The 25,461-nt window shown below is 45.8% G+C and overlaps 1 protein-coding gene across 1 annotated transcript in view; it reads left to right on the top strand.

The window, feature by feature from the left end:
* Nucleotides 1-2,847: 2,847 nt before the first annotated feature.
* Nucleotides 2,848-25,461, top strand: part of MECP2 (methyl-CpG binding protein 2) — a 65,433-nt gene continuing 42,819 nt past the window's right edge. The window contains exon 1 of the mRNA XM_045996195.1: nt 2,848-2,983. Within this exon, the coding sequence (XP_045852151.1) occupies nt 2,922-2,983 (62 nt within the window). The 5' untranslated portion in view covers nt 2,848-2,921. The remainder of the gene's footprint in view (nt 2,984-25,461) is intronic.

Below are 25,461 nucleotides of genomic sequence, written 5' to 3'. Positions count from 1 at the left end.
CATACTTTCATTGGCTCATTATAGTAGTTATATTAGTCTCATAAAATACGTTTGGAGAGTTTTTTTTCTGTGTATGGTTGGAATTACCCATTCATTAATAATTTGGTAGACTTTAACTGCAACGCTCTCCAAGCCTTTTTTGTTTGTTTGACAGGGGGTAGATTTTTAAGATACATAGTCAATTTCTTTGTGGTTATAGAGGGTCTATCCAGGTTTTATGTTTCTAGGGTCAGTTTTGGTAAGCTGTGCTTTTCTAGGAATTTGTTCATTTTGTTTATGTTTTCCAATTTTCTGCCATACAGTTGTTTGTAATATCCTTTTAAAATTTTATGTCTTATCTACTATCTATTGTATAATCTGTATATCTGTGGTTGCATCTCTTTTTCATTTCTAATATAATTTGTCTTTCCTCTCTTCATATTTAGGTTGTTGAAGGGCTGACTTTTGCTTTTCAGCTTTTCAAAGAATCAGCTTTTGATGTTCCAATGCTATATCATTCGTTTCTGTTTCATCCTTTTCTACTCATTCTTATTTGTCTTCTATTTTCTTCAGGTTTACTCTGCTGTTTCTTTTTATAGTTTCTTTTCTTTTTTTAAGATTTTATTTATTTATTTGAGAGAGAAAGAGAGCGAGATCACACACATTTGGGAGCAAGCACAAGCAGGGGGAGGAGCAGACTCCCAGCTGAGCATGAATCCTGACGTGCGGGGCTCGATCCCAGGACCCTGAAATCATGACCTGAGCTGAAGTCATACACTTAACTGACTGAGCCCCCCAGGTGCCCCTCTCTTATAGCTTCCTGAGCTGAATGCTCAACTTGTTGACTTGTTAACCCAAACGCCGACTCAACACCTCCACTTGCACATCTAATAGGCACCCAGGCTTAACATGGTCAAAACGGAACTCTTGATATGCACCTCTAAAAATGTGCTTTCGTACAGTTTTCCCCATCGTAGTGAAAGGTACCGATTCATTCAGTTGCTCAGTGGAAAACTCAGGAATCATCCTTGTTCCTTCTCTTTCTCTATACATCTAATCTTTTCTACTCGACTTTGAAAGTCCTGAACGAGTGTTACAGCATCTCAGGACCTCCCCGGCCACCACCCTAGTTCCTGCGGCTATCATCTCTCCGAGACGGTCGTCAGGGTCTCCTGACTGGACTTTTGTTTCTAGTTTTGTCCCTCACGGACAGCTCTGCACACGGCACATACAACGTGGATCTGATGATGTTAACTCGCAGTTCAAAGTCCTCCAAAGGCTTCATCTCAGGAGAGGCTCCCAGTTCCCGTGGTGGCTCTAGCTGCCTCTCCAACTGCACACCCTGCTATTTTCTGGCCACATAAACTTTCTTCCCAACATGCCAGGCACAGTAGCTCCTCAGGGCTTTTGAACTTGCCTGGAATATTCTCTCCACAGATACCCATATGGGGGAATGAAACAAAGGCAAAAGTGTATAGATAGCTAAATAGCACCCCTTTACTCTTGCTCTATGTGTCTCAAAACCCTTATCACGCTGTGACATTATATTATATCCCAATTTGTATGCTTAGCATGACTCTTTGCCACAAGAATGTTTACTGTCATGTTCAGTACTGTGAATCCAGAACCTGGAACGGTGCCTGGCATGTAGCAGGTATTTAATAAATGAAGGGGAGCCACCAAATCAGAATTAGAAGGTTCCTTGTTTTTTTTTAAAGATTTTATTTATTTATTTGAGAGAGAGAGAGCAAGCTTGAGAGGGGGAGGGTCAGAGGGAGAAGCAGACTTCCTGCTCAGCAGGGAGCCGGATGCAGAATTCGATCAGAGGACTCGAGGATCAGGACCTGAGCCAAAGGCAGTTGCTTAACCAACCGAGCCTCCCAGGCGCTCCTAGAAGGTTCCTTGTTAAGCACAGAACCAGTACAAGGAGCATCGGATGAGTTCGACAGGTGGAATACAATTAAGGTTGCCTGAGAAATTGTCGCGTCCTGCACACCCTATTGGATAAAACTTTTCCCATACTCCTAAATATTTTTCTGACCCAGAATTGCTGGATCTTAGCTCACAAATCACCTTTTCCGGCACGTGTTCCCTCTCCCCTCCTGGCAGAGCTAAGTGCTGTTCCTTTGTGCTCTCACTGCCACTTCTCCACACCTCCACCAAAGCATCCGATACAACAATGACAGATCTCGGTGCAGCCTGGCCATGCACACTCTTCTCCTACCAGAGTTTCAGGAAGACCACGGCTGTGGTTTGTTATTTATTCCCTGACCCTGTGAGAGTGTGGCATACGGCATCGGGCAGACGGCAGGCCCAGATGAAAGAATGCAATGGGTAGGCCCCTGAGACGAAGGTCGGTTGTCTGGAACAACGTCAGGCTCCAGACTAGGCAACTTTGCTGCTCCTAGTGAAGGTGGTGATGCTGAGAAAATACAGATGCGGTGAAACTCTTACAGCAGCGTAGTTTGTGCGTTTGTGTACAGCGGGTCAACCGCCCAGGAGGGCCACGCAAAAAAGGCGTGCGGAGCCTAGGCCTCCACTTGCCCCAGCATCCGCAAGGGCCCATTAATCCTTAATATTCAAATTCCTCCCACTAAACCAGCCCCTCTGCGCCCTAGCCGCCTCTTTTCCCCAAATGACGGTGGATGGCAACCAATCGGGAGCTGGACAGGGTTTCCACCCCCTTTTCCCTAGCGGGAATGGACACCAACCCCAGCCAATTGGTAGCATCGTCACCGAGACCCCGCCCCACCCTGGCCGCCGCACCCAATGGCGGGAGGGCTCGCGGCGGTGCCGGGGGCGGGGCGCGGGCGCGCAGGTGCAGCAGCGCGCTAGCCGGCCGGGAGGGCGGGGCGCGACGTCGGCCGTGCGGGGTCCCGGCGTCGGCGGCGCGCGCGCTCCCTCCTCTCAGAGAGAGGGCTGTGGTAAAAGCCGTCCGGAAAATGGCCGCCGCCGCCGCTGCCGCGCCGAGCGGAGGAGGAGGAGGAGGCGAGGAGGAGAGACTGTGAGTGGGACCGCCGCGGCCGCGGGCGGGGACCCTTGCCGGGGGGCGGAGGGTAGGGGCGGGACGAGGCGCGGGAGGGGCCCGCGGGGTCGGGCGACTCGGCTGGCGGATGGCGTCCCTCCTCTCTACCCTCCCCCTCCCGCCGCCGCCGGTGACGGCTCCCCCCCTCCCCCGGCCCGTCACCCGCACTCGCGGTGACCGTCCTCGGCGCGGTCGTCCAGGGCCGACTTCGCCTGGCGCCCCCCCCCTCCCTCCCGCCTCCGGCGCGCATCCCGGCCCCCGGCCCCGCGGGCGCCCCTGTCGCCGGGGTTTTGCCTGTCGGGACTGCGCGCGCGTCGTGCCCTTCTCGGGGCTTCGGGCCCGCGGCGTCGTCGCGCGCCCGCCGCCCCGGCCTCTCCCTGGATCGCGCTCTCCCCTTTCCCTCCCTCGCGCGCCCCCTCTGCCGTTACTCGGCCCCCCCACCGGCGCGCGTGCGCAGTCCGCCTCCCGTCGGGAGAGTGCGCCACAAGGGCTCCTGCGCTCTCACCCCCATCTCCAGGCTTTGCCTCCCCCTCCTTCTCGCCCGTTCCATGACTTTCTGCCCCCAGTGCGAGCGAGTCGGTCCACCATCTCCTCTCCCCTCCAGCAGGAAAAGTAGGTGGGAATTATTGCCCACCCACAAAAGGGACTAGACGTTGTGTTCCTGGTCCCACAACTCATCATAAAGAGGCGGTTATAGTTCCCATCGTGAACCTTAGACAGGGGACTGTGTGTCCGGGAACACCGGAGGCTCTTCGGTGGGAGTGCGCCCCCAGGGTCTTTGGGGGTTCCGTGGCCTCAGAATGTGAGCGCCCTCCCATCCTCCCCGCCCCCCTTCGCCGGAGATCTTCTAGTTACATAAGTGGAGTGGGACATAGTATGTAACCGGCTTCTGTAGTCCTGGAGCGCGCCCTGCTCAAGATCATCATTACCAGATGGGGCGAGTGCATCGCATCGCTGTGGTTCCTGTCAGTTGCCCCTGAAAGTTTATTTTCTTTGTAGTTTGGTTATAAGTGAATTGCCCACACTGAAACTCAGGTGACTTTTACGTGGTATGGCAATGTTACTGTGGTTTTGCCCTGAAGATTTAATGTCATTGTAAAGAGTTTAAAAAAATTGCTTTCACAGAGGAGACCTTTTATGACCTTGCTAAGTGGACCTGAGATTGGGAAAGCTTGCTCTGGAATACCTACCTCTGTGGTGGTCGCCTGTGTTGAGTGTGTTCGTTGTGGGTTGGTCACAGCAGAAATGGGCTCCACCAAAGTGATATTCCTGACTCATGGTCAGGCAGATGTGTGCTTCTGGTTCTTTTTCCAGGAACAGGAATGGACTCTGCAGAGCCATTCACACATTGTGTCTCTGTTGTATGGGGGATCAGTACCCCAAATTGTGAGATGGTAGGATCGAATCGGGGGGCGGGGGGGGGGTTGGTAATGGTGGAAGCAAATCTAGCAGCGCCTGATGCCGAGTGGCTTAGACCTTGGGAGATGCTCACAAGTTTTAGGTGTTTTGTTATACCAGAAAAATGAAGCTTATTTGTGCCGTGGTAGTAAAATCCAGTGTTGTTAATAGGCAATTATTACTTGAGAAGAAATTCGTGTTTCATGGCCAAAATTTTCATCTGGATCTCAGCAACTTCAGTTAGCAACAAGAGTAAGCTGACCTCTTGGGTCTTTTGATATCTGCTGGATCCTTATTTTTAAAAAACAAACAAAAACAAACAAACAAAAAACAGTGTCTAGTTTTCTTGGGTCTTTTAGGAATTTCCACTGGGGCTTTAGGGAATAGGCTTATTTATGGACCTTTTATGACTTCTATTTCAAATGCCAATCAGGAAGCCCGGGAAACACTTGCTTTTATTTCTTACCTGGACACACGAGAACCTTAAGGGACACAGTCCATCTAGTAGAGTACAGTTGGTTAAATAAGTTGTTACAGATACCCATTTGTGGCACATCAGCTTGGTGGCATGTCGGCTTGGTGGCAGATCACTGAGGGACTTTCCTAGCCACACACTCGCACAAGCCCACTTGACAGAGATTCCAAGGTTTGTGCATCTCGGCCTATGACATGCCAGGACGAGGACTCCGCTTTGTTTTGCATCATTGGTAATGCACTTGCCTCCTCAAGTGCCCCTCCAGTTAGCTGTTCATCATACCTCTAGCCTTTTAAGCAGCACAGGCAGCTTCCAGAAGGTAGTTCTCCGAAAAGTGCCTGGTGGCATCTGAGGTCAGTATGTTCTAATAGCTTGAAGAGACCTGCAGCTTTCTTGCTTCGTGGGCTCTCACGGCGTCCTGTTTCTTGTTACACATGTGCCTGGAGTGCTTTAGACCTACAGTACGAGGTCTTCATTTCACCCGATAGAGCATGATGCAGTCAAACTCTACTCTGACTTTTGTGCTGTTGATGTATCGGGAGGGTTGGAATACAATTTTGTGTTCTCTTTGCAATTTCTAGCCAGAGTCATTGTTTCCCGTTCACCCTGCCTGTGTGGCCAAAGCTAGAAGGGGTGGAGAGGCAAACTGTGGAGTTTAACAAAAAGAAGCTGTGGAGTTTGGCTAGAGAAGTCCAATATAATGTTGCTTCCCCCTGAAAACTCCATCCCCTGTGTGGGCACTGAATGAGAACCTTGCTTCTTTCACCTGGAATAGAGAAGAGCAGAAGCAAAATTGTTAGTTCCTTACTCCAGTCCAGTTTCCAACGCTGATGCACCTGCCTGGGACTATTTGCATGATGAATGACGTGTCCTGGAACCTGTCAGCGTTTAGAAAGGAGACTGTCAGTAGAAATCTTTTAATTGGCTAAGGCAGTTTGTCGCCAGGCTACCTGAGTTATCTATGAGGAGAGAATCCCAGAAAATGTTTGACATTCGTAGTGACTATAGTCGACCTTTGAACGATGCAGGGATTAGGGGCCCTGACCTCTCACCCCCGTGCAGTTGAAAATCCACGTATAATTTCTGACCCCCCCCCGATCTAACTGCTAATAGCCTACTGTTGACTGAAAGCCTTAGTATTAACTTAAACAGTTGATTGATGCATATTTTGTATGTTATGTGTAGTATATACCGTATTCTTAAACACAACAAAGATGTTATTAAGAAAATCATAAGGAAGAGAAAATACATTGATAGTACTGTACTGAAAAACATCCGCATGTAAGTGGACCCGAACAGTTCAAACCTGTGTTGTTCAAGGCTCAACTGTAGTTTTTTAAGCACATGGGGGTGGAGGGGTGGGGGAAACAGTCCTGGACTGGTGGCGAGTCCCAGGCAGCGCAGCAGGACACCTGCTTGTTTTCCTACCTTCTGCCATGGTGACATGCATGCGGTCCGGCCTCATGTGGCATGTGGCCGGCAGACACAGTCTTTTTTCTTGGGCAGAGCATTATTTCTGCTTCAACGGAAGGACCTTGTCTCAGTTCTTCTGTACCAGCCTTCTCCGGTCAGATTGCTGTTGTCGCCACTGTGACCACTGTGCCTCTTCCTCGTTTCCAGTAGGACAGATGTGAATGGGTTCTTCCTCCTTGGGCTCACTTACACAAAATTATTCTCTTCTGCCTTTCTCTGTTCTCTTCTGCCTTTCTCTTGCAAGGAACCTTTTCCTATTGAAATCTTGATTTGCATGCCATTACTTAAATACTTGGTTCTGCCATTTTTGATGGTAGGTATGGTGTTGGGGGGATCTGAGTGGGAGTGGGAATTTGGTGGCAGGCAGGGCATCCCCATTCCCATATCGAAGGGGTGTCTGTGGCCATTCTACTCAAGAATGAAGCCTTGGCCTTTATAACTTCTTCAGGGCTTACTGATGTTGGGTCTGCTGGCACGCCAAGGTGTCCTTGCCATGGCTGTTCTGCCGTTCCTGCAGGTGTCTGCACTCTGGGGAGCAAGCCTTAGGAAGGGCTGACTTGTCTTCCTTGCCTGGGAGCTGGGGGCATCGTATACGTGAACCTGCAAATTACTGTTTCTTTGGGCTTTTACTTACCTGCTTTCATTTGCTTGCTCTTTTTTCCGTGAAATCTTGAGTTAATCAAAGATCTTAAAATTTCAGAACTGGAAGGAACCTTAGTCCAGCTCCCTCAGCTTACAAGTGAAAAACCATGGCTGTGAGAAGTTGTAGCTTTGCCAGGGCCTCCCAGCCAAGATACTGGTTTGATTTTTATTATATAGCTAACTGAGTAGTAGTGTTACCTTGACTTCTGGATTTCAGAGTATTCTATGACTCCACTGTTTAAGGGAATTGTAAGGCCGCACTGCACCTCAATAGATAATTCTAGGTACCATCCCGGTAGTTATAGACCAGCTGTAGAAGACTTGGTTGGTGTTGCCCTTCCTCTGGGTTTAATTACACTAGTAATTGTTAGTGTGACTAGTCTCTGAATTGTATACTTGAGGCTTGTCTAGTGTAAAGGCAGAAGTGCCGCTCTCGGGCCCTCACGCCAGCCAGAGATTAGCTAATACGGGGCCGTTTAGATTTTAGCAAGGGAATGATGTTATCTTGATGAAAAATGTAATGACAGAAGTCTTCTTTTGAATATATTCAAAAGCAAAAGAGAAACTATCAAACTAATAACTTAGTTTGTTGAGCATTGTGATTTAACTGATCTGAGAGGCTTAAAAGCGATCGCTCTGAAACAGACTTGCGTATGTTGGAGGAAGGCTTTGGATCTCCCGGGGCGTTTGGTCTCTGTTGGTGCTGCTTCCCCCCGCCCCCTCTGGGCTAAAGCTCCTTTAAGTGATGTTACAGCAGCTCATTTCAAATTCAGCTGCTTGAAAAAGAAGGGAGACTTTGCCTCTGGATTTCATGTGTTCTTTTGGGGATGACATTTTGATGTTGAATGTTCTCTTGAACATGTTTTCTCTCCCTGAGCCTTTCTGTATGACGTAGTGCAAGGAATACTTACCAGGGATCACCGCTGACAGTACGCTTTATAGTGCCAAAGTGTCCCTCAGAGGTGACTTGTGATAGTGTTGGTTCTAACACACATGAATCTTTATTTTAGTATGTGTGTTATGTGCAAGTAATTTGCGGTTTGTCCTTTGTTTCTAGTAGGTAAGCTGGGAAATAGCATAGTACTTTGTCTATATGTTTATCTTCAAAATGTCCCAAATAGCCCTGGGAAAAAGGTCGTGCAGCACAATGGGGGCTTTCAACTTACGATTTTCTTTGTTTTAGGCTCCATAAAAATACAGACTCACCAGTTCCTGCTTTGATGTGACATGTGACTCCCCAGAATACATCTTGCTTCTGTAGACCAGCTCCAACAGGATTCCATGGTAGCTGGAATGTTAGGGCTCAGGTAAGTAACCTTCCTTTTTTTTTTTTTAGTATATGTCCTGGTTTGGCCATCTGTTTTTAAAAAAAACAACAAAACAAAACAAGGAAAAAAAAAACAAGATGTACTACTCTTGGACAGTATAAAAGTACCCCAAAGACTAAAGCTATAACTGTGCCAAACTGTGCCATATAATAAAAAAAAGTCACTTCCCTGAGCCCTGAAAGGTCAGTTTGGGTAGGGTTACTTGGTAGCCACAGCGTGATCTGGGGGCGGGCGTCAGATTAGAGCCGGAACTGGTGATCTGCAACTTCAGTTCACCTTGACACGGTCAGCTGAGCCGAGGGCGCTGACTGAGCTCTTCACGTGCCACTGCTGCTGCTGCCTAGCGGCCTGCCGCCTGGCGCTTTGTTGCCTTTGGCTTTGGGTAGATGACTTCCTGGTCAATGTTAGTGAGCAGTGGTGAAACATTTTCAGATATGGGAACTGGTGTGCGGCCCCCTAGAGGAACGGCTTCCTGAAAGCTGTCACAGAACCGCAGAGCCCACGGCTAATGGCTGTGCTTGCTACCCTCCTCCCACGGGAACTCAGGAGAGCACCAGACACGGGGCCGGCTCTGGAGACTCTAGAGTAGAATGAGTGCCTTTGGAAAAGCTGAGGATCCAAGCCATATGAGTGAGGTCTGACGATCAGGTGCTCTATAAGCCACACTTTGGGCCACTTTGGTGCCATTGTGTGGGATTTAATTTTGTAAAAATGAGTGCTTCCTTAATTCTCAACTGTCAGGCTCAATATTTCAAGCTTTTTTAAAATCAGTGGTCACTCCACATTTGATGTTTGACACCTGGATTTCAAAATTCCATGTGGTAAGGCAGAACGTACTGATTGAATTTTTCCATTCCTTTTCCTAAGAAAAAAATGTGAGTTTACGCATACGCTGCCGGCTGAGACCCCCCAGGTAGCACTTTGTTGTCTCTCTCTGGTGGTTTCTGACACCCGAGTCTAAAGCTTTGTGGCCATCCACAACATGGCCTGTTAGAGGACTGTGTGAGGGCAGGGTTGGGGTAAGGGAGGATAGAAGGTGTGGAACGAAGTGAGGAGCATTGCGCTGCCTCCAAGTCCCAAATTTGGTTCCAGTCCTGATCCTGTGACTCAAATTGTCATTTCTCCTTTATTGCTGTGGGGTGTACTCTGGGCCCTGCTGACAGGCCGTCCTTTGTACACCACATATTTATGCTGGTGGGAGTTGTGTGGCTGGTGCTTTGTGCATTGTCTCAGAAATGGTGTGGACTAAATGTATCATGGCAGTGAATGCGTTTCTTCTGGTAGATGTGAGGCCTGGGAGTGGTTTATGTTTCTTGTAGTCTTTTTCTCAGATTATGAATGGATTTTATAAAGCAGGCAGTGGTCAGTCTATATAGTTTCTTCTAAGACATGTAGAAAGGAAGAGATATTCAGAAAAATATCTGTTACTTACGAGTGGAAGAGACACAGCCATTTGGGCTTCAAGAAACTGAAGGGAATTCTGCAAGGACAGAACCTGTCTTTACTAGATGAGCTTCTTATCTTACTATTTTTCTTTTTTTCCTTTTTTAAAAAATTATAAAAATAATGCATGCATTTATAGAAAACAAACCATTTTAAAGTATAGCATGTAAAAAGATGAAAGCTCACCATTACTCTCCATGCTCGCGATACCCAGAGTAACAACTATAAACGCAGGTCCTTCTGAATCTTCTCAGGCTATACAAATAGGCAAAGTTTGTGTTTTAACAAGATGAAGATGATACTATACATATTTTGCATCTGTTCTTGTGATTTATTTCTCTCTGCCTCGTTTCTGTTAAGTGGCGGTGTGATCTGGTGCTGACTTACTGTCATGCCTTGTCCCCCTGTTGACTTTCCCGACGGTTCACTATTAAAGACGCTGCCGGATTGAACGTCCACACGTACCAGTCTTTTCGAAGAACAGCTGCCTAGACTCGGAATTGCCGAGGGTACCACCACATTGCCTCCTGAAGTGGCTGTCACGGTTCCCATGACAGTATGAGAAAGTGCCTCTTCCCACACCCTCCCAGAATTGGATGCCCATCTTCTAAATCTGTGCTCCTTGGGTTATTACCGGGGCCAGACCTCAGTAATCAGCAGCCATTTGTATTTGGTCTTTGTGAGTTGCTTGCCTGTTGGTGTTCTGCCTTCCTTCCTCCATCAGGGTATTTGTTTTTCAGTCGATCTGTAAGAACTTGTAATGTGTCAAGGATACTCTCTGTCATCACACAGATACTTCTCCTACCTTGTCGTATATCTTTTGATTCTGCTTGTCTTTTTGGATATATAAAACTTCTGTTGGGATTTTTTTCTTTCGCTTTTATACTTAGAAAGCCCTTTCCTACCTTAAGAGCATGTCAGTATCCATCCGTGGATTTTTCTTCCTAAAAAAAGATTGATGTACTATATTGATAAATAACATACAAAAGAATGATAGGTAAGTTTTCCTGTTTTTCATATGGTTATAAAAATGCCTCTTTTGTGTGGAGCTTTGGGTCGGGATGAGGTCTAGAGCCCATTTAGCCGGTTGTGTCATAGCCGTTAGGTGAGGCAGTCGCCTCGTCTCCACCTTTAGTGAAGTCTTCACTTTTAGACTTGAGTTCAAGTGAGCAAAGCAGCTCTTACTTTTTTCTTTCTGAAGTTTTTCTTTGTGAGACTTGATGGCTGGTCAGCATATAATCATCTGTTCATTCCCCCAACAAGTCCTTGAGCCCCTGATTCAAGGCAGAGGCAGTCTGGGGCCCTGCAAGTGTCGCTTTGTTCTTGACTTGGGCGGGGCCAAAGAGGCTGCAGTACCATTGGCAAAGGCTCCAGTGCTCATTCCAGAAGACTCGAGAAAATAGTGGATCTTCACAAAGTAGGTTTTGGATAAACTAGGAGGAATCCAGAGGGTGTGTGTGCATGCGCGTGCATATATGCGTGCGTGCGTGTGTGTGCTTTAGATTCTGACACAGAAGTGAGAGCTTAGGGTAGACTGCAACATAAGCGTCGTTTGTTTCCTAACTCGTGTGATTGCAGGCTGGCTTTTGTCTTGAATGATGATGAGGGCTTTTTGCTGGTGAAACAGTTCTATATTCAGCTAGCTTGGTTGTGATGGAATAAAAGTTGTGTACTGATAAAAATGGTAATTTTCTTCTATGATGATTTTGAAGCATTTCTGTAATAGCTCATAAAAATAAAGGCAGGCTTTTGGTGAATATATTCTTAGGGAAAAACTAATTTTTTGCAGCTTGCATCATTTAAATCTAATAAATAACCTTAAAACTGAAGTGGAATCCTGATTTGGATTGAAAAATATTTTTTGCTTAGATAAAGGATATAAATGACTTATAATTAAGAAAAAGCTTCTTGTATAGGCTGGGTTTTTTAAATGAACTTTAAAAAATGGGTATATAGGGGCACCTGGGTGGCTCAGTGGGTTAAGCCTCTGCCTTCGGCTCAGGTCATGATCTCAGGGTCCTGGGATCGAGCCCCGCATCGGGCTCTCTGCTCCGCAGGGAGCCTGCTTCCTCCTCTCTCTCTGCCTGCCTCTCTGCCTAGTTGTGGTTTCTCTCTGTCAAATAAATAAAATTAAAAAAAAATGGGTATATTGTACAGAATGAAAAAGGTTGTGTAAGAGGCTATACGGTTAAAGAGCTACTTGCCACCCTGTTCCCAAATATCCATTTCTCTCCCTGGAGGCAGCCGTCATGACCAGTTTCTTATTAATAGTGTGTGTGTGCGCCTGTGCACATGCACCTGGGTGTAGTGTTCAGATTGTGGTAAAACACACCGAACACAACATTTAGCATTTTAGCCACTTTTACATGTACACTTCTGTGACATTAAGTATATTCTTGTGCAACCGTCCCCGTTATGTATCTCCAGAACCCTTCTCATCTTGCAAAACTGAAACCATCTGCATTAAACCCTAATTCCCTGTTCCTCCTCCCCCCCCGGCCACCACCCTTCTTCCACTTTCTGTTTCTATGAAATTGGCTATTCTAGATACTTCATATTGTTATCTACTTTATAATTGTGTTTACATATTTTGTGGGCATGTACACACAAGGGTGGGTTTGCGTTTTTACACAAACGGTAAAACACTTTACACATTTCCAAAATTTGCTGTTTTTAGTTAATGTATCTTGGAGATTGATATCCGTTTCTGTAGAGCCGTATCATTCTTTTCAAGGGTTGTAGAAGAAATTCCAAATGTGGGACTTGCTGGCTTAAAGAGTATATGCATTTTAAACTTGGAGAGAGATTGCTAAATCAAGGGTGGCCTGTTAATTGCATAGTTTTTTTTAAGATTTTATTTATTTATTCATGAGAGAGAGAGACAGACAGACAGAGGGAGAAGCAGGCTCCCCACTGAGTAGGGAGCCCGACGCAGGACTCGATCCTAGGATCCCGGGATCCCGACCCGAGCCAAAGGCTTAACCATCTGAGCCACCCAGATGCCCTGTCAATTGCATAGTTCTGAAGAAAAGACTGCGTATGAGTAGATGAACACACAAATTTATGGCTGTGGTGCTATTTGTAGAGACTAGAGAGCCGTTAATTAGACTAGGAAGAAATCATTTTTAGCAGCTAGCGCTAGAAAGCAAAACTTCAGAAGCTTCCCTTTCATCAGATGTGACCTCATGTGAGCAGAGCCTATGAGGCAGGACCCTTTACTTGACAAGGGAAACTTCAGCCAATTCTCATTTGTGAATTTTGAAGAAAATGGAGCATTTTTATTTTGGTACTAAGTTGCAGTGGCTCCTTGGGACTCAGAGTTGAAAGGTCTCCTGAAGCTGCTGAACCTTCTGTCTTATTTGTATTGTGATGTGCATAAGGAATGTCCTGGAAATATTCAGGACAAGATTGCTGTTGCTTTGTTTCTCTTCGATTCTTGTACTCTTCCCGGAGCAACACTTGGTTAATTTACCCTATAACAGTTTGGCGTGTATTATGGGTCACGTGCCATACGAGATGCTGTGGATTACCCTTAGCTATCTTCTGATCGAAAGGAAGATACAGATGGGCAAACAGACCTTTGCTTTACAAGGGGCCAGACGCTCTGACGGAAGAGCGCTGACCACTGCGGGAGCACACAAATGGTCGAGGGGCCCCGCCGACACTTGGAAGTGAGGGTCAGGGAAGTGACTTCTTTGAAAAGGGACTACCAAGACCTGAACCATAGGTGACATTAGCTAGTCCAGAGGAAAGTATGAGTTGGGGAGAGACCATGTTCAGAGGCTAAGATAAGAGACAGCTGACTGGTGGGCTGGGTCTGAGGAATTCGGAGCACAGAGAGGACACAGGGGCGCCAAGCGGGGCCTGAGGGCAAGGAGCGTTTTTGTTGGCGGAGTGCGCTCCTAGGAAAAGAGACACGCCGCACCAGCTGTGCCAGAGGCGCTCTGCTTTCCTTCTGAGTTGCCCCACGCTCTGAGATGTCCCCGAGCCCCAGAAGGCAGCGTGACGAGCTCGGGCCATCCATCCTGTCCCCTTTGCGTCCCACACTGCTCGGAAGGCCATCTGCCCTGAGTGACTTCCCGCCCACCCGGCAGGTCCCCAGGACTCCCACTTCCGGTCTCTCTAGGAACCTTCCTTCCCTCCACGAGACCCGTGAGGAGAGGGCTTCCCCTTCTCCAGCACGCTTCCTTCTCCCATACTTGATACTGAGGGGAGCTGGGTATCGTGAGAGTCAGCTCTGGTGCCAAAGCCGCTGCTTAGCTCTTCTGATGTTTCCTTATTTTTTTAAGCAAGATTTTCATGGTGCAGGAAGCAGTGCGTAAGCAAGCTCACTCTCTCGTCAGGGACGGGGTCCACCCCGATGAGCCGCCGTGGCTGGCGGCACGGTCATCGCCCCGAGCCCGGGCCCAGAAGGTTAGAGCAGAGCGCTCCGTGCTGCTCGTCTGCGCGCCTGCTTCTCTGCCCTCCCGCAGGCCATCCTGACCCTTCTGCCTTCGAGGTCTTGCCTTCCTGCTGTCCTCTTTGCCCTCTGCCTCCTTGCTCACGTGCTCGCTGCTCGGCGCGTTCTGCTCACACCTAAGAAATGTTAGCATTTTGCCCTCTTCACATCTTCCTCCTCCCAGGGGTTCCGGTGTGACAGGCCCAGTGAGGTCCCAGCTGCGCCTGCGCTAGCTCGCCCTGCCTCCCCGGGGTAGCCTGTCCCCAGAGGGAGCGGGGGACACTCTCCGTGCAAGCTGTGTGCTGTGTCCCACATGAAATGTGTAACACTCAGAACTGTCTTCGCAAACGTGCCGGACGTTTTCCTGCTCTGTGTAACATCCTGCAACTCGTTCTTTTCGCTCCGTAGTTGGCTCTTGAGCTTGGTCTGTGTCGCTCTGTGTAGACCTTCATTCAACATGTCTCCTTGGGCCGTAGAAACATCACTGCGGCAGAAGCCCCACCAGAGCCCCGAGGGAGAATGGAATTTAGAGAAACGGGCATTGACATCTGGTTTATGTTTACATCCTTTGGTCCTGTTAACCAAGAAGATATTTTTATTTCTTTGTTTGTGAAAGCTTTCTACAAAAAAAGGCATCCATTTTCTAGATTTATTAATAGGGCAGTCCAAAGGTTTTATTTTTAGATTTGAAAGAAGGCAAAGAAGGATTCTGAGATATGCATATTTCCCTTTGTTCCCGTCTTCTTTGCAACATTCCATATTTTTAAAACACGAGCTTGAGCATTTTTAAGCACAAACTGACTTTCTACGTGTGGATTATTTTTGAAAAGATTAAAGCATTTTGGTTTTTCTGGGACTTCTAGTGATACTGAAGTTTTGACATTACTTTGATAAGTTAAATTTTAAATTTGTCTATAGATATTTAATAATACATTTTTAAAATGTGAATTTCTGTGTTTTTTTGGTGTTTTTGTAAACAGCAGAAGGTATCAGTCCATATTAAGTCCTAATTTGCTCTAATATTTTCAGCTGTTTTTGGAATTAGACTTGGCAAAAAAAAAAAAAACAGATAAACTTCTGCAATTGTGACAGTTTGTTTTTTTGTTCCGCTTAACTCCAAAATAAAAAATGCTAGTGAATTTTTTTTCTAGGCTTGTAAGAACATAGGAATGATTAAAGTCGTCATAATACTTAAGGAGTTAGGGAAAGTTGAAAGTCTTATTTAAGTGGCGACTGTATAAAAATGTAGCTTATAAGCAACTGTATAAATTTTTTAAAAAGATTTTATTTATCATTTGACAGAGAGAAACACAGCGAGAGAAGGAACACAAGCAGGGGCAGTGGGAGAGGGAGAAGCAGGCTTCCTTCTGAGCAGGGAGCCCAAACCAGGGCTCGATCCCAGGACCCTGGGATCAGGACCTGAGCCGAAAGCAGACACTTAATGACTGAGCCACCCAGGTGCCCCAACAACTGTCTAAAATTTATTAGCTACTCTTCCGGGTTGTTTAAGACAAACAAAAATATAGTATTTATTAAGCTGTTTCTTTTTTTAATTACACAAGTAAAGCATCATTGCAGAAGATTCAGAAAATGCATATGGAAATCACTCTGGAAATTCCACCACGTGGAGAAAACTCCTGTTACTATTTGGTCTGCCTTTGAGGTCTTGCCTTCCTGCTATCCTCCTGGCCCTCTGCCTCCCTAGCCAAGGGTTCTGAGTCATGGTTGAGAATCCATGGGTTCCATGACCTTGGATGGGAAAAATACTTCTTGATTTTCACTAACCTCTCACTGAAAATTCAGTTTTCCTTCAATGACGTATGTAGGCCATAGACCATGGTAGTATTAGGAGTACCTGTGACTTAGTCACTAATGGAGATGAAAGATGCTTTCGTATCACGTTAAAGTTACATTAAAGTTAGAAACATCATTTGTCCTCGTTACGCTTGAGACCTAGGGTAGTTATTAGATTTAGTTATTTAATGGTTTCCTGAGGAAGCACATACTACTCTAGCACCCATGTTGATATACGTTGTTAATCAGTTCCTGTGCATTTATTTTTTTGCATTTCAAACCAGTCTTCTGAGGAGGGTACCACTGAGCCCAAAGGGTCCATGGCAGAAGAAGGTTAAGAACACCTGGGCACATCGTACCATGCAGCCTCAAACATCGGAGCACTCAGCTCCTGAGTAGTCAGCATGTGGGGGAAGAGCCTCGAGAGACCCTAGAGCGCAGGTGCAGGAAAGGGAGCCAGCTCGGCATTCAGAGCCTGCTGCAGCTTACTCTCCCGAGTGTCTTTATGAGCCCACTCAGTAGTCGGGAGAATCCGTGCAAAGTGTAATGCAACGAAAACTGTTTAAGGATACTTCTTTTAAAAAAAGAAGATTTTATTTATTTCTTTGACAGAGAGAGACACAGTGAGAGAACACAAGCAGAAGGAGTGGGAGAGGGAGAAGCAGGCTTCCCGCTGAGCGGGGAGCCCGAAATGGGGCTCGATCCCAGGACCCTGGGATCATGACCTGAGCCGATGCTTAATGACTGAGCCACTCAGGCGCCCCTAAGGATACTTCTTTTTAAGATTTTTTTATTTTTAAGTAATCTCTACATCCAGTGTGGGGCTCAGATCCACAAGCCCAAGATCAAGACTCATGATCCACCAACTAAGCCAGGCAGACATACCAAGAATACATTTTTTTAAGATTTTATTTATTTATTTGACAGAGAGAGAGAGAGAGAGACAGTGAGAGAGGGAACACAGGCAGGGGGAGTGGAAGAGGGAGAAGCAGGTTTCCTGCTGAGCAGGGAGCCCGAAATGGGGCTCAATCCCAGGACCCTGGGATCATGACCTGAGCTGAGGGCAGAGGCTTAACTAACTTGACTGAGCCACACAGGCGCCCCTACCTAAGAATACTTAGTAGTGCATAAATTGCTAAACAAATAATAGTGTCAAAGTCACCTTTGTTGTTGGCATTTAAACATTCTTCCAGAGTCTTCCTTATGCACCCTTGTGCATACATACATGTTATTTTAAATAAATGGGATCATACAATGTGGTGTTGTGACTTGCCTTCCTTCCTCAATGATAGGTTGTAGATATCTACCCATGTCGGTAAAAATAGATTGATAACACCACCTTTCCCTAAGATAAAAATAACTTAATTGCATTTTCTCTTTTTTTAAAGATTTTATTTATTTATTTGACAGGCAGAGATCACAAGTAGGCAGAGAGGCAGGCAGAGAGAGGAGGAAGCAGGCTCCCCATGGAGCAGAGAGCCCGATCGTGGGGCTCGATCCCAGGACCGTGGGATCATGACCTGAGCCGAAGGCAGAGGCTTTAACCTACTGAGCCACCCAGGTGCCCCGTGTTTTCTTTTTTTCTTCTTTTTTAAGATTTATTTATTTATTGGAGAGACAGCAGGGGGAGGCACAGAGGGAGACTGAGAATCCTGAAGCAGACTACCTGCTGAATGCGGAGCCTGATGCAGGGCTCAGTCCCAGGACCCTGAGATCATGACCTGGGCCCAAATCAAGAGTTGGCTGCTTAACCGACTGAGCTACGCAGGCGCCCCTTAATTGCGTTTTCTAATTATAAAAATAGTATCTGTTCAATGGAAAAACAATTTTTTTTAAAATATTTTATTTATTTGACAGAGAGAAATCACAACTAGGCAGAGAGGCAGACAGAGAGAGAGGAAGAAGCAGGCTCCCTGCAGAACAGAGAGCCCGATGCGGGGCTCGATCCCAGGACCCTGAGATCATGACCTGAGCCGAAGGCAGAGGCTTAACCAACTGAGCCACCCAGGCGCCCCTGGAAAAACAATTTTTTAAAAGATTATTTATTTATTTATTTGACACAGAGAGAGATCACATATAGGCGGGGAAGCAGGCTCTCCGCCCAGCAGAGAGCCTGATGCGGGGCTCGATCCCAGAACCCAGAGATTATGACCTGAGCCGAAGGCAGAGACTTAACCCACTGAGCCACCCAGGTGCTCCTCAATGGAAAAAATTTTTGAGAAAATAAAGAGGAAAAGTAAGAATTACCTATAAACGTGGCATCTACAGATAGATAACGTTTGGCTAATAATGTCTTTACACCATCATTTTTTTTATTTAGAGAGAGAGAGTGCATGTGTGTTGAGTGCGGGGAGAGAATCTTTTTCTTAAGATTTTTCAAAAAAAATAGAGAGCAAGCACAAGTCGGGGGGAGGGCAGAGGGAGAAGCAGACTCCCTGCTGAGTGGGGGAGCCCAACGTAGGCCTGGATCCCAGAACCCTGAGATCATGACTTGAGCTGGTCAGACACTTAACTGACTGAGCCACCCAGGCGCCCCGAGAGAGAGAATCTTAAGCAGACTCCAAGCCCAGCACAGTGTCTGAGTGTGGAGCCTGACACAGGGCTTGATATCATGATCCTGAGATCATGACCCGAGCCAAAATCAAGAGTCAGCACTCAGCCAGCTGAGCCACCCAGGTGCCCCTTTATACCATCATTTTTTGATGCGTACATGACATTTGGAGGTCTGTGCCTCAGTTTAATTATGGGCATATCCACTGATTCCTTGTCTCCATTGCTCCGAACGACAGGTATGCCCGTGTGCTGACGATACCACTCTGCCCGCATCTCTCGCTCCCCCCCTTTAGCCCCACGCTGGGTGGCCTTTGTAATATTTCTGCTTGAGTTGCTCACAGTCGTTTCAGACTGAACAAGACCCAAACAGTTCTCTTGCTTTCCCCCCACTTCAAATCTGCTTTTCCCTCCATCTTTTTTATCCCAGTAAATAACATCAGTGTCCATCCTGTTAGCGGTGCAGAATTCTGGGAGAATCCTTTGATTCTGCTCTTTCCCTTACCAGCAACTCCTGTGGGGTCTGCACTCATCACGCCCCGCAGAGCCTCCTCCTCCGCACCTCTAACACTAAGGCCACATGTCCCCGCTTAGCGGATGCCGCAGGACTTCGGGTGACGTTGAACAGCTTCCTCACTGACACTCGGGAAACACTGCGCATTTCATAGAACTATTTGTTACAGTGACAGTCAGTTCTAAGTGATGGTCGTGTTCCACATTTAGTGACTTTTCATCTGGCCAATACAGCTCCTTCTAAGTACCGCATTCTTTGCCGCTCCCTGCCGAAGGGTCTGCGGCTCCTCAGGCTGTCATCCAGCCGTTCGTTCCATCCATGACGGAGCCAGGGCCCCGCTGTGCTCGGGCACCATAGTAGGCAGCCTGTAGGATGACTGAGACAGATTTGTGCCTTTCCTCATGGAACTTAAGTTTGGCAGGAGACACAGATTTTGAGTAATTGACAAGTAATTATGTAATTACAGCAGGTTAAGTGCTCTGAAGGACACGTGGCGGTGGGGGCGGGGAGGGAAGGGATATTCACGATGATCGTGAGTAGTGGGACAGTCCGACTTGGGAGGGGTAAGGAAACCTGTGCTAAGGAGGCAGTATGGAAGCCGAGAATTGAGGGGTGAACAGGAGCGGGCAGGACACAGAGTGGAGGAGGGCTTTCTGACGCAGAAGAGCACGTGTGAGGGCTCTGAGCCCCGCGGGAGCTTAGCTGTCTGAGGCACTTGAGGAAGCCCTGTATGGCTGGAGCAGAGTGGGAGGGCGGTGGCGGTGGTGCAGGGAGACAGGGTGATGGGCTAGGTGCAGGATTGCTTTTTTAAGATTTTGTTTATTTTAGAGAGAGAGTGAGTGCACTTGAGCAGGGGGAGGGACAGGGGAGAGAGAATCTCACGTACACTGTGCTGAGCACAGAGCCCAGCTCAGGGCTCGATCTCACAACCTTGACATCATGACCTGCGTGGAAATCAGGAGTCAGATGCTTTAACCAACTTAGCTACCCGGGCACCCCAGTGTAGGACTTTTATATTAATGTTGGAGCAGTAGGAAGCTATTGAAAGGTTAAGTTGGTTGGGGTTTGAGTTTTATCAAAATACTACAGCCTGTTGATAACAATATAACTTGTCTCAAAGCAGGTTATGGTGAAAAGAGCAGCCTACCCCTTCCTCTTCCTGTTCCACAGCCCAGATATGAGAGCTTTCAACTGTTTCAACTTTCAGTTTCTTTGATGGTTACCTTCAAAATTGAATCATATGCTTCTACATCTTCCTTGACTGACCAACTTTGGGGAATTATATTAACTCCCTGAAATGAAAGAGGATGACTTAGCATACATTACCTCCTATGTTGAGACTCATTTTCACCTTTTCTCTGTAACTTCAGTGGTTCCTGTTGCATCAACTTTACCCATGGCACTTTACCTCTGTGAAGATGAGGATACTAATGACCCTGCCTTTCCTCCCACCTTTGCCCCACTTTGACCTCCTAAAACTACACTTGACCGTATCAGGTCTTAAAATTGTTAACATTTGTGTTCTGCCCTACAACCACATCCAAGTGGTCATAGGTTAATTCCAAAGTTGAAAACCTGTCAAACATCGCTGACACTATTACACATAGGAAAATATTGTGTACTCTGAGGCCAAGTCACAAATGCTAGGATTACATTTCCTTTTTTATAGGTCGAGTCACAGTTGCTAGACCACTCAAAGGAGAAGGACCAAGCAAGGCAAATTGGATCTTTTCTTAGACTCCATCACCTGCTTAACATGCTTGCCAGAGTTTAACTAACCTGCTTCGTGTTTGTTTGTTTGTTTATTTTCTGTAAGATTTTGTTTATTTGACAGAGAGAGGGAGATCACAAGTAGACAGAGAGGCAGCAGAGAGAGAGGGGGAAGCAGGCTCCCCTGCCGAGCAGAGAGACTGATACGGGGCTCGATCCCAGGACCCTGAGATCATGACCAGAGCCGAAGGCAGAGACTTAATTAACCCACTGAGCCACCCAGGCACCCCCTGCTTCATATTTGGACCTTGACTTTCTTGTACAGATATTCCCACTGTTTCGGATTGGCTTTTGCTTTTCTTTAATAGTATTCCCCGATCTTGGTGTAAAGTCTTTTCAGCCGTGCTGTTTCTTGCCTGCAGCTCTGTGTCAGCTCCGCTTCCCCTCTCAGATACTCCACTCAGAGCTCTCTGTTCCCCTCCTGCAATCTGGGCAGGTACTCGCTCCCTAAGGTTGTACACAGCTGCCGCCTGGATCTTCCCGTCACGGAGCTCTTGGGTTGGAGCCACTGTTTCCCACAAGCCATGTCTTTTACATGGCTTACTCCTTGTTTTCTGGACTACGTCTTTAAATAACTTACCGAGATAGTGTGTGTGGGTAGTAAACTGTAGTGGACACTCTTGTTGCTTACCCATGTCCATTCCCTCTTTACTGATGCCTAACAGAACCCTGGTGTAATTCACCTTTCCACCTTACTCCCACCACCAGCAAGGATCCTGAAGTCATTCTGCACATTGCATTCCCTTAGCAACTGTTACTAAGGTTGGACCTGTGGCCTCAGTTGGTCCACTCAGAATAAAGGGAGGAGCTTTGATGGTATGTTCAGGGCAGACTATGCTTCCCCTCACTGGACGTAAATCAGGAATGCTGTTAGCAGCTCTGGTGTAACCTCAGATTGAGGTACTAAGCCTCACTTAGTGGAAAGTGACAGCACTTTGTCACCAAGGATGGGGAAGCAGAGGAACAGAAGGGCTCTGGGCTTCCAGTTACATGAGAGAATATATTTTCTTATTGTGTAAGCCAGTTTGAGTTGGCTTTTCTGTTCCTTGCAGCCAAAAGCATTGTTAATAGACAAGTCTTCTGAGTCACTGCATGTCTGAAATGCTTTTCTTTTGCTCTTCTTTGACTGAGCATATGATTCCAAGTTGGAAATCATTTTTCCTCCTAACTTTGAAGGCACTGCTTCCATTGTCTACTAACATGCAAAGTCACTAAGGGAAGAAACATCTGATGTCAATCTGATAGTGGTTCTTTTGTAGGTGGCCTTGTTTTCTCTCTTCTTCCATGGAACATTTTTAGGATTTTTTTTCTTTCTCTTTGGTGTCTTAAAATTTCATGAGAATGTGTCTGGAATTGTGTCTTTTTCATTCATTGTACTGGGGTCATTCAGTCATTGTCTGTTGTCCGCTCTTCTTTTAAAAAAATATGTTTCATTTTTCCATTTTCCCTTTTTTATGGAGATTCCTTTCAGCTTAATTTTGGACTTCTTATATTGGTCCTCTGTCTCAATCTTCTCATATTTTCCTTTTGTTTTCTTTCACTCTGAATTTTGGAACATCTCCTAGACTCTATTTCCATCCCTTCTGTTACATTCTTCATTTCAGCCAAATCTTTCTCTCTACTTACTGTGAAGCCTGTGTGCCCACTGCCTAGATTCAACAATTGTTAACATTTTGACATATTTGCTTGGTCTGTTTAGATGTGTGCATTTTTATATCTTTTTGCTGACCATTTGAAAGGAGTTTGCAGACATCATGACATTTCATCCCTAAGTACTTCAGCATACATCTCCTAAAAATAAGGACATTTTCCAATATGACACAGTACCCTGAGCACATCTAAAAGCATTAACAGTTTTCTGTTATCATCAGACAGCTATTCTAACTTCTGGTTTTTCCCAAATGATTCTTACAGCTGTTTGGGAAGAGGGGAACTAGAAAGCAGTTAAGATTTATACCTTACATTTGAGTATGTTTCCTTTTTCTCTTTTAATAAGAATAGCCTCCCCACCTCCAGTCCACCTGCAGTGTAGACTTTTTGAAGCACTAGCCCAGTTGTTTCACAGAAGGCCCTCATTCTCCATGTGTCTCTTCTCCTGTTTATCGCTTACAGTTAATTATAAATGAGAGGTTAGATTTGCGGGCTTGTTGCTTAGGTAACCATTTTGGGCAAGATTATTTTGTATTAGGATTAGCTCAGGAGGCATATACTAGATAGTTCTCCTGTGGTTCCTGATGCTACGTTTTACCATTTGGTTGAAGAAGCAGATGATTGCCAGGTCTTTCCAGGTGCAGCTACAGCTTTCCTGCTGTAATCGAGAAGTAACATGTGGTGTGATGCTTTGGCGTGACACAAGGGTTATGTTTCCCAACAACTATTCATCTAATGATTTTAGCATTCATTGATGATCCTTGCATGCCTCAATCTATTATTTCTTTGGGAGTTAGAAAATTATGGATTTTCTAATTCTGTCATCTCGTCTACATTTAATACTGGCATTCTGTAAAGAACTTTCCCTCATCAAATAAGGAGGATCTGTATTTCCTTCTTAAAAAACAGCATAAGTACTAAATCTTTGCCTTTAATTACTAAATTAATTACTAAATTCCAGAGTAAGGAGTGGGTGTGATAGTCACCCCCCAGATGGTAGCACACTATCTGCTGTTGTATTTTCTCTTTCAGGTCGGTGTGGACTCATGGATTTTTATTTATTGAATGTTTTATAATTCAGCTACAATGATCATTTTTTTTTATCAGAGTATTCCAGATTTGGTCAGTGTGAGTCTCTTCATGCTGACACCTGAGTCTTCTTGGCATACTCTTGAGTCTTTGAGTGATTCTTTGCTTTCTGGCACAAGAAAGCACGTGTGCCTTTTCCATGTGTGCTTTTCTAAGACTTCTGATTCCTTTTAGTGGAAAATGGTGTTTAGGAGCCAAGATTTGGGTGCTAAATGTGCTTATTCTTACTGGGGTGACAATCTCTCTAGGCTTTCTCAGTGGACTAAGCTAAAAAATATTCTGAAGAATAAGTTTAACTCATGTACACATAATGATGTCTTTAGTGGAAATTGAACATTTGAGGACTCGTCTTTAATATTTATCCTTTTATCTTTTTCTTACACTGAAAATGTTGATTCTTCTTTTAAGATTTATTTATTTTAGAGAGAGAGAGAGAGACACAGAGTGCACAAATGGGGAATGTGTGGAAGGGGAGAGGGAAAGGGAAAGCAGACTCCCCTCTGAGCAGCAGAGCCCGACAATACGGGGCTTGATCCCAGGAACCTGAGATCATGAACTGAGCCAAAACCAAGAGTTGGACACTTAACCAGCTGAGCCACCCAGGTGCCCTGAAGATGTTGATTCTTAATTAACATTATTTGCTTTGTCTAATAATATACATAAAGTTGTTATAAAATTATAATGTTATTACTACTACTAAGCTGCTGTCTTAGTGATTGAAGAATCACAGGACAGAGTTCACAGCAATCACAGCAGCTGGAAATCAGGAGTAGAAATCCTGGAAAGCAGATAGCCATAGGCAGGGGGCCCAGATTCTTCTTATAAACTTGGCTAAATTCCAGCTAAGGCAAAAGAAATGAACAGAGATTATAGATGCTGTCCACCATAGGGAAGACCTTTGGAGTTTGAATTCTCTTAAGTTGACTGCCTGCCAAATAAATTGATACTCTTTATTGGAACATAACAGAACCCAAAGTCTGACAGTGTATCATTCATGATGTCTGGACATTTGAAAAAATGGAGCAGGGGTAAGCAAACTTTTTTTGTGCATACTAACTATTTTAGGCTTTGCTGACCATATAGGCTCCGTCACAGCTACACAACTCTGCTGTTGTAGGGCGAAAGCAGCCATAGACAGTACATAAAGGAATAGGCATGATTGCATTCCAATAAAATTTTATTTACAAAGATAGGCAGTGGGTCGGATTGGGCCTGCAGGTCATACTTTGCCCACCCCTGTTTAAGAGAAAAGGCAATCAATGGCAACCTGCCCCAAGATGACCCAAGTGTTGGAATTAGCAGAGAAGGATTTTAAAGCAGCTGTTGTAACCATGCTCAAGGACGTATAAGAAAGTATGCTCATAACGAAAGCATGAATCAGTAGCCCTAAATCTACTCACATAGATAATTACGTTAAATGAAAACGAACTAGACACTTTAGTTAAATGGCAGAGATTGTAGGCTGGATTAAAAATCAAGGCCCAGGGCATCTGGGTAGTTCAGTTGGTTGAAAGCATCCAACTCTTGATCTCAGCTCAGGTCTTGATCTCTGGGTCATGAGTTCAACTCCTGTGTTGGGCTCCGTGTTGGGTGAGCACCCTACTTAAAAAAAAAATCAAGACGCAATTATATGTTGTCTATAAGAGAAGCAGTTTTTTGTTTGTTTGTTTGTTTGTTTGTTTGTTTTGACAGAGACACAGAAAGAGAGGGAACACAAGCAGAGGGAGTGGGAGAGGAAAAGCAGGCTTCCTGTGGAGCAAGGAACCTGATGCTGGGCTTGATCCCAGGACCCCGGGATGATGGCCTGAGCTGAAGGCAGACGCTTAATGACAGAGCCACCCAGGCATCCAAGAAGCAGTTTTAATATGAAGACACCATTAGGTTGAAAATAAA

The sequence above is a fragment of the Meles meles genome, chromosome X (genome assembly GCF_922984935.1).
Source record: "Meles meles chromosome X, mMelMel3.1 paternal haplotype, whole genome shotgun sequence".
Lineage (NCBI taxonomy): Eukaryota > Metazoa > Chordata > Mammalia > Carnivora > Mustelidae > Meles > Meles meles.
Note: the sequence above shows the minus strand (reverse complement) of the source record. Positions and strands in the feature narration are given on the sequence as shown.